At 34.3% G+C, this 12,990-nt stretch overlaps 1 protein-coding gene and 1 long non-coding RNA gene across 2 annotated transcripts; one reads left to right on the top strand and one right to left on the bottom strand.

Annotated features, from left to right (window-relative positions):
• Positions 1–8,179: 8,179 nt before the first annotated feature.
• LOC127899447 (uncharacterized) lies at positions 8,180–8,948 on the top strand. The gene is made up of 3 exons (XR_008051304.1): positions 8,180–8,412; positions 8,672–8,764; positions 8,850–8,948. It is a non-coding gene; the product is annotated as an uncharacterized LOC127899447 (long non-coding RNA).
• A 3,005-nt stretch (positions 8,949–11,953) lies between these two features.
• On the bottom strand, positions 11,954–12,781 carry LOC127899368 (protein FAR1-RELATED SEQUENCE 5-like). The gene has a single exon (XM_052432727.1). It carries the CDS (start codon positions 12,779–12,781, stop codon positions 11,954–11,956), a length of 828 nt encoding a protein of 275 aa, XP_052288687.1.
• Between the last annotated feature and the right edge of the window lie 209 nt (positions 12,782–12,990).

Raw genomic sequence — 12,990 nt, 5'->3', positions numbered from 1 at the left:
ACAGTAAAATATTTCCCAAAATTTATAGTTTGACCCCAAAACTTTATAAAACTATAGTATGGCCCAAAACGTTATGAAACGTTACAAATAAGTCCAATTTTAGAATTTCTAAATAATTCTTTGTTAATCCCAAAACTTTTTGAAATTATGATATAGCCAAAAATACTATGAAACTTTTCAAATAAGTCCTTTACCAAAATTTCAAGCAATACTTGTTTATTTCAAAGTTTTCAAAATTCTTTCAATGAAACCATAAACTTTGAAAAACAACCAATTTCATAAAATCATTTTTCCATTAAATATGAAACATTTATAATGTAAAAATAATGATTTATTTAAAAAGAATAAAAACAATCAATTTCATAAAATCATTTTTCCATTAAATATAAAACCTTTATAAAGTAAAAATAATGATTTTATTTAAAAAGAATATTAAATAATTTGGGCTTAAAAGATTAATCATTCTTAATCTTGTTTGTTATCATCAAAATCAATATCATGGAAACCTATATGTTAACACATACGTCAAAAATCTCAACCACTAAAATTGGATTTAGTGACATCATGTTCCTTCATGTAATGCTCCCCATTCGTTGACACCTATCACATGAAGAACAGAAAGTGTAAGCGTCTCGAAATATAGTTGACCAATAGAAACCACATTGTAAACCTTTAGTGGATGCTTTCTTAGCACTGAAATGGCCTCCACAAGTTTGTTCATGGCAGAATGAAAAGATATTCTGAAATTCACTTTCTGGGACACATTGTCTAACAATTTGATCTGTACAATACTTAAACAAATACAGGTCATCCCAAAAGAATTTCTTTATTTCTGCAAAAAGTTTGACCTTGTCTTGCTTGGTCCAATGCTCTGGAAGTTGACCTGTAACAAGATAATTAACAATATTAGCATACCACGGTAATACTTCCACACTCATCAATTGTTCATCTGTAAATGACTCATTCAATTGTAATGATTGCATAATTATGTCAAAATGGAGACGAGAGAGATGGTCTGCCACAACATTTTCTGTACCTTTCTTATATTTAAATTCCAAGTCGAATTCCTGCAAAAGTAACATCCAACGAATTAGCCTAGCTTTTGTATTTTTTTTGTGAGAAGGTATTTAAGATCAGCATAATCTGTGAATATAATTATTTTGCAACTAATGAGATAAGATCGAAATTTTTCCAATGCAAACACTACTGCTAGCATTTCTTTTTCAGTAGTTGAATAGTTCAACTGTGCATCATTCAATGTCATACTAGCACAGTAAATAACATGGGGAATTCGATCAACTCTTTGTTCTAATACTGCTCCTACTGCATAATCATATGCATCGCACATGAGCTCAAATGGTAAGCTCCAGTTTGGGGGCTAAATGATGGGTGATGATGTCAACAATTGCTTTAATTTTTCAAAAGCCACAAGACATGAATCATTAAAGATGAAAGGTACATCCTTAGCAAGTAGATTGCATAAGGATCTAGAAGCTTTGCTAAAATCTTTAATGAAACGTCTATAAAAACCAGCATGCCCAAGGATAGATCTTACTTCTCTGACTGTTTTGGGTGGAGGAAGATTAGAAATGAGATCCATCTTAACTTTTTCAACCTCAATACCTTTGCTCGAAATGATGTGACTGAAAACAATATCTTGTTTTACCATAAAATGACATTTCTCCCAATTTAAGACTAAGTTCTTCTCGATACATCTCTGCAGAACTAGTGTTAGATGATGTAAACATTGATCAAATGAATCACCAAAGAAAGAAAAGTCATCCATAAAGACTTCATGGAATCGTTCAACCATATCAGAAAAAATGCTTAACATGCATCGTTGAAATATGGCAGGTGCATTACATAATTCAAATGGTATCCTCCTATATGCAAATGTGCCAAAAGGGCAAGTGAAAGTGGTCTTTTCTTGATCTTTTGGTGCTATGAGAATCTGATTATATCCTAAGTAGCCATCTAGAAAGAAATAAAATTCATGGCCTACTAATCTATCAAGCATTTGATCGATAAATGGTAGAGAAAAATAGTCTTTACGTGTGACAGAATTCAACTTTCTATAATCAATGCATACACGCCATCCTGTAGTTACTCTAGTTGGTATCAATTCATTATCAGCATTAGTAACTACCGTGACTCCTGACTTTTTGGGGACAACTTGTACAAGACTAACCCATAAACTATCAGAAATTGGGTAAATAATACATGCATCTAATAGCTTAAGGACTTCAGTTTTAACAACTTCTTTCATGTTAGGATTTAACCGACGTTGCATTTCCCTAGTAGGTTTAGCATTTTCATCAAGGTGAATGTAATGCATGCAGTCTACTAGGTTTATACCTTTTATGTCTGCTATGGTCCATCCTAATGCTCCTTTGTGCTCTTTTAAAATATCCAACAACTTACCTTTTTATTTGTTATTTAGGGATGATGAGATGATTACCGGCAGAGTACTTTCTTCTCCTAAAAATGCATATTCCATAGTGTTGGGCAATGGTTTGAGCTCGAGTTTCGGTGGTGATTCTAATGATGGGATGAGTTTCTTCTCTAATGGTGCTAGTTGTTCAACTCTTGACTTTTATTTATTGGTATCTATGGATGGTGCTGAGTCAAGTAAGGCGTTGACCTCATCGACTGATCTGTCAATATCAAAATCCAAACCAAAGTGAGTTAAACATGTTTGTAAAGGGTCATCACTAAGGTTTGAAAGAAAAATGTCATCAACTAATGCACTTTCAATTAAATCCACATCAACAATTCCATCATCTGCATTATGAAGTTGTTTGGTAATGTTGAAGATGTTTAGCTCCATAGTCATGTTGCCGAAGGACAACTGCATATTTCCAGTTCTGCATTGAATGTGAGCATCGACAGTTGCCAAGAAAGGTCGGCCGAGGATAATGGGGATGTCAATTACAATGAAATCAACAGGAAAATAAAAATTGTCTACCTGGATAAGCATGTCCTCCACAATACCATGAGGTATTTTTGTGGACCGATCTGTAAGCTGTAACACCACTGGAGTTAGGTGTAATTCTCCCAGTCCAAGTTTCACTAAAACTGAGTAAGGTAACAGATTTACACTATCTCCTAAATCCAACAAAGCATTCTCAATTGTGTGGTTCCTTATATTACATAAGATAGTGGGAGAGCGTGGGTCTTTACATTTTAGAAGAATTTTGTGTTGGAGTATAGAACTAATGTTTTTTGTTAAAAATGCCTTCTTTGAACATGAATGTTTCTCTTTTTAGTACAAAGGTCTTTAAGAAACTTGGCATAAGATGGAACTTACTTTATAGCATCAAGTAAAGGGACGTTAACACTTACCTGTTTGAAGATGTCGAGAATCTCACATGTCAATTTTTCCTTCTTTCCTTTAGCTAAACTCTGAGGAAATAGAGCTTTGGGAACATATTCTCGTGGGTTGGTTTCTTCTTTCTCTTCCGATGGTGAGTCCTCAATATTCACGGGTACAATTTGATTTTCTTTTGTCACCTGCATCTCCACTTTGTTGTCGACTTCTTTTCCTTTTCGCAAGGTTATGACTGCTTTGACCTCTCTATGCTGCAGTGGTGAACTGGTACTTGCTTTATGTACTCCTTTAGGATTAAGCACTGGTTGACTTGGAAATTTACCTTTCTCAACAGTCATTGCCAAGGTCTGAACTGAAGAAGCAAGTTGTCCCATCATCTTCTCGAGGCTTGAAACTGATTGGGCTTGTGAGTTGAAGCCTGCTCTCAACTCATTTTGTAGTCCATCAATGGTGCGATTCTGTTGCTCAATCGTAGAGTGAGTAACATTCTTGAAATTCTGGAATGCATCCTCCCATGGTCTGGGTTGAGAGTAGTTCTGGTTATGATTGTATGGTCTAAATGGTGGTTGAGAGGCTTGAGGAATTTGAGGAATTGGTTGCATTAGTGGAGCTGGAGCTGCTGATCCATTCTGTTGGAATCCTTGAGACCATGAAAAATTAGGGTGGTTTCTCCATCCATGGTTATATGTGTTGGAGTATGGGTTGTAATTTGATGGTTTTCTCATTACACCTATGACATTGGCTTGATCTGAATATGAGTCATGGTCATGTGGCTCTATTGATTTAGCAATCGATAACGATACAATTTGTCGAGCGAGACCTTCAACCATCTCATTGACTTCTTTCATTCCCGAAGTTGACTCGCGAATGTGAACCTCATTCACTCTTTTAATTCTTTTAGTATTCCTGAGTGACCGACTCCGTTGTTGGGAATTATCTGCTTGTCGTTGGAAGAATTCCCAAATCTCTTATGCACTTTTTGACATTAGCTTTCATCCACTTATTGCCATTAGCCATTTTTACACATTTGGCAATAATCCCTCCAAAAAGTATTGGCATTGGTGCCATTTCTCGTACCCATGATGTGGACACTTCAAGAGTAGCCCATTGAATCGTTCCCATGTTTCGAAAAACTGCTCGTCTTCTCTTTGGGTAAACTCTGAAATTTCCCTACGAATAACATTGGTTTTATGCACTGGGAAATATTTATTTAAAAAATTAGTTACCATTTGTTCCCATGATGTGATGTTATTAGCAGGCAATGTATTGAGCCATGAACAAGCGCTATCCTTTAAAGAAAATGAGAATAGTCTAAGTTTAATATCATCATCTGAAAAATTCTCATATTTAAATGTTTGACAAACAGTATGAAAATCATTCAAATGATTATATGGGTCCTCATTTTCTAGGCCATAAAATGTGGGGAAACAATTTAGCACACTAGGTTTTAGTTCAAAACTCCTAGCAGCTACATTTGGGTATCTTATGCATAATGTGCTCAATTTAGCTAAGGGACTGAAGTAGTCCTTAAATGGCATCTCCTGTGGTGCTGCTTGTTGTTGCAAATCCATTTTATTTTTAACGTGTTTGTGTGTGCGCAATGTTTTTTCTAGTTCAAGGTCTATAGGTTCAAGATTAGGTAATAATGACCTACGACCATGCATGCAAAGAACACAAAATAAATGGGACAAAACAAATAAAAATAAAGAAAAATGAGAAATTACAGTACTAACATTATTACACTGTTAAAACCTTTCTATAAAAAACACTAGAAAAAATTCGTGAAATAAATTAACTAAAAATTAAATTAATAAGATAAACGAAAATTACAAAGAAAAATAACTTAGAAATTAAATTACAGAATTGTAAAGAATAAAGAAAGAAAAGAAATTATTACCTCTAAATGCAGATTCATTTTTTTTTTCATTTTAAAAAAAATAATAAAAGAAAATAATTAAAAGAAATTATTCACAAAAATTAATTCTACGAATTAAAATAACTTACTTTCCCCAGCAACGGCGCCAAAAACTTGTTGTGCAAATTTTATTGAACTCGCAAGTGCACGAATCTATTGTAGAATAGATTAATGGTGACGAGTGTCGATCCCATGAGGAGGTGGATTTTAATTATATGTAGAATTAATTTTGTTTGAGGGTGGTTGGATTTGTGGTGAAAGTGACTTCGATTATCCTAAAATTGGAATTGAAATGGCGATAATAAATTGAAGAGAAATCTATTGAAATGACCTACTTGGGTATCTGGATCCGTATCAACATGCACTATGGGCTAAATATTGTTTATTAGTGCCAATTAAATCATGAAGGGGGAATCCACACCTCATGAACCACACGCTAATCAATATGGTGCTAAGGGCTTATCGTGTCAAATAATAATAACCTTGTACTAGGGAGTCGGTGAAACCAGGGCGGTATCTAGACAAGATTATTATTATTTATCGACGAGAAGTCAAAACATCTACAAAAACTAGAGGGGAAGAGAAAATAAATTTACCAAATAAAGTTCATGACACATGTGAGACTTCACCTTCAACCCAAGCTTGAAAGAAAATTAGCTACTCATAATTGAACTAGGGGTAAAATGGAAATTTATTAAAATACGTAGAAAATACAAGATGAAGAAGGAATTACAGAAAATGGAGTCCAAAATTGGATTTAGACCTATCAAATTAGAGGGGGAGGCCCCATTTTTATAGATACATTGAGTAAATCATGGCCACCGGATTAAAAACAGTTTGGATGCTCAGGATTGCGCCACATCATCAGTCAACAGTACGCGGTTTGAACAGTAACACGGTTTGACTCGGCTTGAACAGTGACGCGGTTTGGTTGAAAACAATCCTGTGTAATGCATGTATCGTATGGAGATTTTTGGTCCACTGATATGCTGACACGTCATCGATCAACAGTACATAAGAATTTTAGTCCAACAGGATCTTGACACCTCATCAGTCAATACCACATCATCGGTCAATGCCACGTCATCGTTCCGTCTATGTGAATAGTGTCGTAAACAGTAACGTAGACAGTACCGTACATGTGAACAATGCCATTTTTTTTTTTGCTCCTCCTAAGGTTTTCGACCGTCCTGAGTTCAAAAGTGATGTTCGTTTTGCCGTCTGATCTCTTGTTCATTGTGAAATGACTATGATGCCCCTAAAATACATAAAATACTTAATTATAATACAATACACATAATTAAATGACAAGAAGCTTAAATACATGAAAGTAAAGGTGTTAGTAAAACTTGAAGTGTAAAATGACGATTTTCTCCTTTATAAATATACATTTTCTAACACTCAACAATAAGCATAGCCAATGTAATTTATCTCGTTGTCGTGTCAGTGCATTCACTAAGGTCATTTCCACACTATCACCCGACCAACAAGCTGCAATTAGAGAAATTGGCTTCGGAAGCATGCTAGAATTACGATGTGGTCGCCTGAGACAAGACTTCTTTGAAACACTTGTCCAACAAAGTGACACAAAGAGGCATTGTATAGTTTTGCACAGTAGAGAGTTTTGTTTAAACCCTACAACCTTCAGCATCGTAATGGGGATCAAAGATGGAGGGGAACTAGTATACATCCGAAAAGAAGCGGGTGATATAATTGAACTGCGTGCCAAGTATAGAACGGGTGGAAGAGGAATTGAAATAGCCGCAGTTACTGAAAGACTGATAGCTAGTGAGAGTAGTGATGATGACTTTAAGATCATGTTTTCTTTGTTTGTTCTAGGAACTGTATTGTGTCCACAAGTGCCAGCTACATCAATCTGATGTATCTGCATGCCCTAAAAGATGTGCAGTTAATTAGGAAAAAGAATTGGGCTACATGGTGCTTCAACTTTCTATGGGAGGGCATAACGAAGTATAAAGATCATCAAGTGAAGTCAGTTAGTGGTTGTGTTGTGTTTTTAAAGGTATATTTAAGAAATCTTAGATGCCATAATTAATTTTCTAAATACGAAAAATAAAATGACATAGTAATTAGTTTTTGAATGAACAATTATTTTACTTTAGTACTGTTTTGTATGATCGGTGTTCCATGGACAGAACAGTTTGCCCTGTTAATGTATGGACCAAAGAAGAGATTCGGCGCTTATTGAATTGGCGGAAAAAGTTTGGGGACATGACAAGTACTCAGGTTTGTTTTATTTTTTGTCTTGTTCACACATGTATTTAATTTTGTTTACGGTTAATTGAATATATTTTGATTGTCATTATGTATGATTGTTGTGCACATTTATTTTAGGTTCCAATGCATGAATCAAATTTTCTGCAGCTCGAAAGAAATTTCCCTCATTTTGAACAAACCGAAGATGTTGGGCCGAGCACTGTTAATATAGAGGAAGCTTTTAGGGTGCTAACACAGTGTGTCTAGAGAATTGAACACAAAATGGATTCGTTCAATGTGATAATGGAAATGGTTGAGAAGTCTTTGGAGGAATTAAGATCCAAGTCTCCGGTTGGTGCACCATTAAAACAACCATCTGATCCATGCCCGCCATCTCCGAGCTTGAAAATATTAGAACCAACATGTCCAGTCAAAAAAACCGAGCCAACCACTGATGGAAAAAACAAAATGGTAATGGATAGCGACGAGGACTCTGTGGATCGCAGATTGAACCTAAGCCTCGATAAAATAATGGGCTGGATGGGGACAAGAGAAGGAATCGGTGAATTTCGTAAAGATCCTACCCACTTTGTCCCTATGCCACCACCTAATCTCTGAGATGAGGTACAGTTTTATAACGTCATTTTCTAAAACTTATTTCGATGATAACTCACTTATGAAGTAACTTACATATAAATTTATTTTTTATGAAAGATATAAACGAACCACTTCAACTTAAGCAAGAACCTTAAACATCTACTAGTGTCAGTGTCCTGCCAATGCGACCAAGTAGGAATCGTAGGCCAGGCCGATATCAACTTTCACCATACGATCAAGTGTCGAGGGGAGCAAATCCCAAGTATAAAGCTGGTCCGTTTTAAGTCAATGATCCAGTTACGCTGGAAGAATTGAAGCTTATTCAATATGCTTTTAACAAATAGGCTGACGGAAGGTAAAATTTAGAAGACTGAAATTAGTTTGCTGTATATAGTTGTTATGCTATAAGACTAAAAAATTATCGTGTTTTGTCTTTAGTGAAATCATTGTTTCTAGTTACGGCGAAATTCTTAATCGGCATTCTTTATTGACTCTTTTGCTAGGGGCTTATCTATATGGAGAGGTATTAGGTTTCAACATTTAGTAATGTCACAATATATGTTTGTCCTTTATTATATGTTATTATATATCTCAATCAATATCATCACTTTTAGGTGATTTCTATGAAAGCGCATCACCTCACCCTCATTCAGCAGGTGGTGGAGAAAGATGTGCCAATGAACTGGTATTTACCAACAAGATATTCTGTGAGTCTCGCCGGTACTTGTTGCATTGTGTTTTGGTTTCTTTATTGACAACTTCCTTATGCAACGTTGTCTTTATTATGTGTAGCAAGCAGTTCTAATGGTTGGAGATGAGGTGGATTGTTTTGCAAGGGCAACTAGATGTGGAAAGAATTTTATGCAACAGGTGCATAGGAGTCAAAAGGTTAGTTTCTTAACCTTTTACTTATTTTAATTTATACTAGTGTGCTTAGTGTATGACATTGACAATTGAAATGCCAAATTTATATGCTAATAAACGATGAATCATCTCATTGGTACCTACTGATCGTGAATGTCAGAAATAAAAGTGCAGAAATATGGGATCCTCTTCCAGATCCCTGCAATAATAGAAGACGGCACGATCAAACCATGTACATTGTATCTTAATAATGTTCTTTTTCTTTTGTGATCTATTTAACATTATCAGTTATGTATATTGTGTTATATTCATATCCATAATATTGTCTGGTTTTTGACATTGCCGACAACTACATTCCTTGGATTGGATTCTGCAGCCCCAATTGCCAAGCAATATGCAACACGTGAAGTTCCAAGACTTTCCAATCAACTGGGGCATTGGAGTTCCAAAGCAAAGGAATGGATATGACTGTGGGGTTTATGTGATAAACTATATGGACAGCCCAGAATTTATTCCGAAGAAATCGTCAATTTTGGTACGACTATGCCAAACTTGTTTAATGGTTGAACTCAAAATTTTGTTAACTTCATAATTATATAAAAGCTATTAATTATATGTAAGTAATATTAGTTTCATTTCAAATTGACCAGTGCACATCTGAGGATACACGAGGTAGGCTAGCTATTCAACTAATTAATTCTGCATTGAATCAAAATCGAGATAAATTACTGGAACTAAGCAACGCACAATTTACGATTCATGTTGTAATGGTGAACCTTGTATCCTCTCAAGTGCAAAAGCCATTTCACCAACAAAGCGACAACATTCGTAAGAAGAAGAAAGTTAACACGAGAACGCGCGCTTAGATATCGAACCATACTAGGGAATGATTATGCAAGTGATTGCATACTATTTTTTATTGTAAGTTGTTTGAAACATGTTGGGAGGTCATACTGTGACTTTTTTTTGTCTTCTTGCTTACGATGGTTGTAAAATCAATTTTAATGGAGAATTATGTTTAAATTTATGACATAGTTATGTATTCTCGGCCGAGACATTATTTAACTATAATGAACATATGCATGTTAACAGTGTTCACATCTCATCATTTGATATTGAACTGGTTGTCATGTTGGTACATGATAGTGGAATTCAAATGGTAATACATATTGACTCATTTTAATGGCACTGTTTAATGAGGCCACCAATAAAAAACATTAGAAAATTGGTTGCTTGCATGACCTAACAATGTTGGATTGACACCAGCAAAGGCTCCAGGATTCTGGGTGATTGATGAATCGAATGCGGCAAAACAATTACCATCGACACTAAAATCAATACCATGAAATAGGGGTGGGCATAAACCCACAACCCATGGGTTTACCCAAACCCAAACCAAATTAAATGGTTTGGGTTGGGTAAATCATGAAAATGGGTTAGATGTGAGTTTTATATAGAAAACCATTTCATTATGGGTTGGGTATGGTTTACCCATGGGTTATGGACAAAATCCCAACACTCAAATTTTTCAAATGAAATAAATGAAAACAAAATAAATGAACACAAATAAGTGAAAGGCCACCGTTAAATTTTTTGCGGCGTGATCAATTGTCAACAGTTAGAAAATGAAAATAACAGTAAAAATAAATTTAAATTAAATCAATATTGTTGTAAATAACATAAATTTTTTTCTTATTTACAAAAATTACATGAATAGAAACTAAATAAAAAATTAAGTATTAAAACAAGAAATATATGTTTTGATATGAGCAAAAAAATTAATAATAAAATTTTTTCTTGTAATTATTTATTTTGTGAACATTTTCTTATAATAAACATTTTGTAATATTTTAAAATTAAATGTAAAAAGTATAGGTAAAATATTTTATTATTTATCTTATAATAAATTTTTATTTGTCATTCAAGTTTTCTTATAATATTTTTTTTATCATTTTACTAATAATTTTCTTATATATTTATTATAAGAAAATTTTCACAAAATAAATAAGTATAAAAAATTTTTATTATTAATTTTTTTGTTCATATCAAAACATATGTTTCTTATTTTTAATACTTTATTTTTTATTTAGTTTCTATTCATGTGATTTATTTAATTTATAACAAATATAAATAAAAGAGTAGTTGAAAATAAGGGTAATATTGTAAACTTATACTATTAGGGGGGGTTTTTGGCCATTATAAAAACAGAATGGGGAAAATGATATATATTGATTACTGTAGGGGGGAAAGTGGCAATCTCCCTAAAATTAAGCATATAAGTAGACAACATAACGCAAAACTACCAAAACGATAAATAAAAACAAATATTGCATAATAAATAACAAGTGGTAAAATTTATTATTAGATTGTTAATGTCATGTTTGTGAAAGTTTATTATTAAAGTGTACGTTCTTATTTATTGAGAAATAATAATTTTTGTGATTAAACTCTATTTTGATTTTTTAGTATTCTTTAATTTAAGGATTAAGTTATTATAAAATTTATAATTTTTATCCACTATACTTTTTATATTTTAATATCAATTTAATAATTAATAACAATTAATAATTATTATAATTTTGATATAATTAAATTTTATTAAAATAAAAATTATTTTGATAATAAAATTCAAACCAAACCCAAACCAAACCCAAATGGTTTGGTTTGGGTTAGGTTAAAAATATTTGGGTTGGATCCAAATTTTTATGGTTTGGTTTGGGTTAACTTAAAATCCAACCCAAACCAACCCATGCCCACCCCTACCATGAAAGTTATTTGCAATGAAATATCCAACAATGCAATAATTAAACACATGATAAAGAACTTGGGACATACCTTAGTTGGGTGCTATCATTCCCTTAAATAGGACAAGTTTGTGCTGTATGCCCAACCTGACGACATTTTCCACACTTTCTAGAGCTTTTTGCTACACATTTCGCTTTAAACATAGCGCACTTGGTCTTTACAACTGCAGGATTACGAAGTTTTGTTCCCATCCGTAATTTTTTATTTGGGAGACCGTCTCGTTCAGATTATTGTTCATAAGTTAATGTTAGCCGATTGATTTCTACCAACGCATTTTCATAGGCTTCAACGTTTTTTGTTGCATTGTAGCACATTTTATTGTAAGCTGCAGACAATGCACTAAATCTAGCCACCTCTGAAACATCGGTGTCAACTTCTGGTATTGTGGTCCTGCAAGTATTGTGCTCCTTGGCTTTTTTTGTCCATCTACGAGGAACCATATTGTCAGGAATCTTTTCAATTTGTTCCACTTTCAAGACATGAAACATATGCCTACAAGGAAGCCCAACGGACTCCATCATTTGACAAGAACACTGTATGTTGTTTTCGTGTAGATTGTGGATGACAATCCAACATGTTGTTGGTGTCCCAAATTCAGTCACTGTGTACAAAGCAGCATCGACAGCTTTGACAGTTTTTACTTCGATGACCGCTCCTTCTCGCAGCATCTTATCTCTAACATTCGAAAAAACTCTTAATGGGAACAATTGTGGATCATGTTTCTCCAGGCTCTGTAAGTGCGTTCTTAAGACAGGAGTACTGTATTTGGTTTTGAACTCATCGTATGTTTCTGTGGTACGAATATTGCGGAGAGCACGATCGATTTGTCGCACAAACTCAAACAATTTTAGTTTATGTTGGACAAATCGGCTAAGATATGCATTCATACTTTCACATCGTTGAGTGCTTCGCATACTAGCAAAGAATGTTCGTCTAAGATAAGCTTCCGCCCAGTTGTACTGCTTCAAATACATTTTCTGTACCCATGCATGATGTTCAAGTGTGAATTCAGCCACTACAGCTGACCATTGGGTTTCAAATTCAGTTACCGTCATAGGTGTCAACATCAAATCACGAAATTTTCTCGTAAAGTCTTCGTTCTTCAAATTAGCCTACGCATTGCGCTCAAGATGACAACAACAAAGACGATGGATGCACCCGGTAAACACGGTCTTTATTGCCTTCGACATTGCCTTGTCACCATCAGTGATTACAGACACAGGCTTTCGGTTGCCCATAGTGGATAGGAAAGTTTGCAGCAGCC

The sequence above is a fragment of the Citrus sinensis genome, chromosome 8 (genome assembly GCF_022201045.2).
Source record: "Citrus sinensis cultivar Valencia sweet orange chromosome 8, DVS_A1.0, whole genome shotgun sequence".
NCBI lineage: Eukaryota > Viridiplantae > Streptophyta > Magnoliopsida > Sapindales > Rutaceae > Citrus > Citrus sinensis.
Note: the sequence above shows the minus strand (reverse complement) of the source record. Positions and strands in the feature narration are given on the sequence as shown.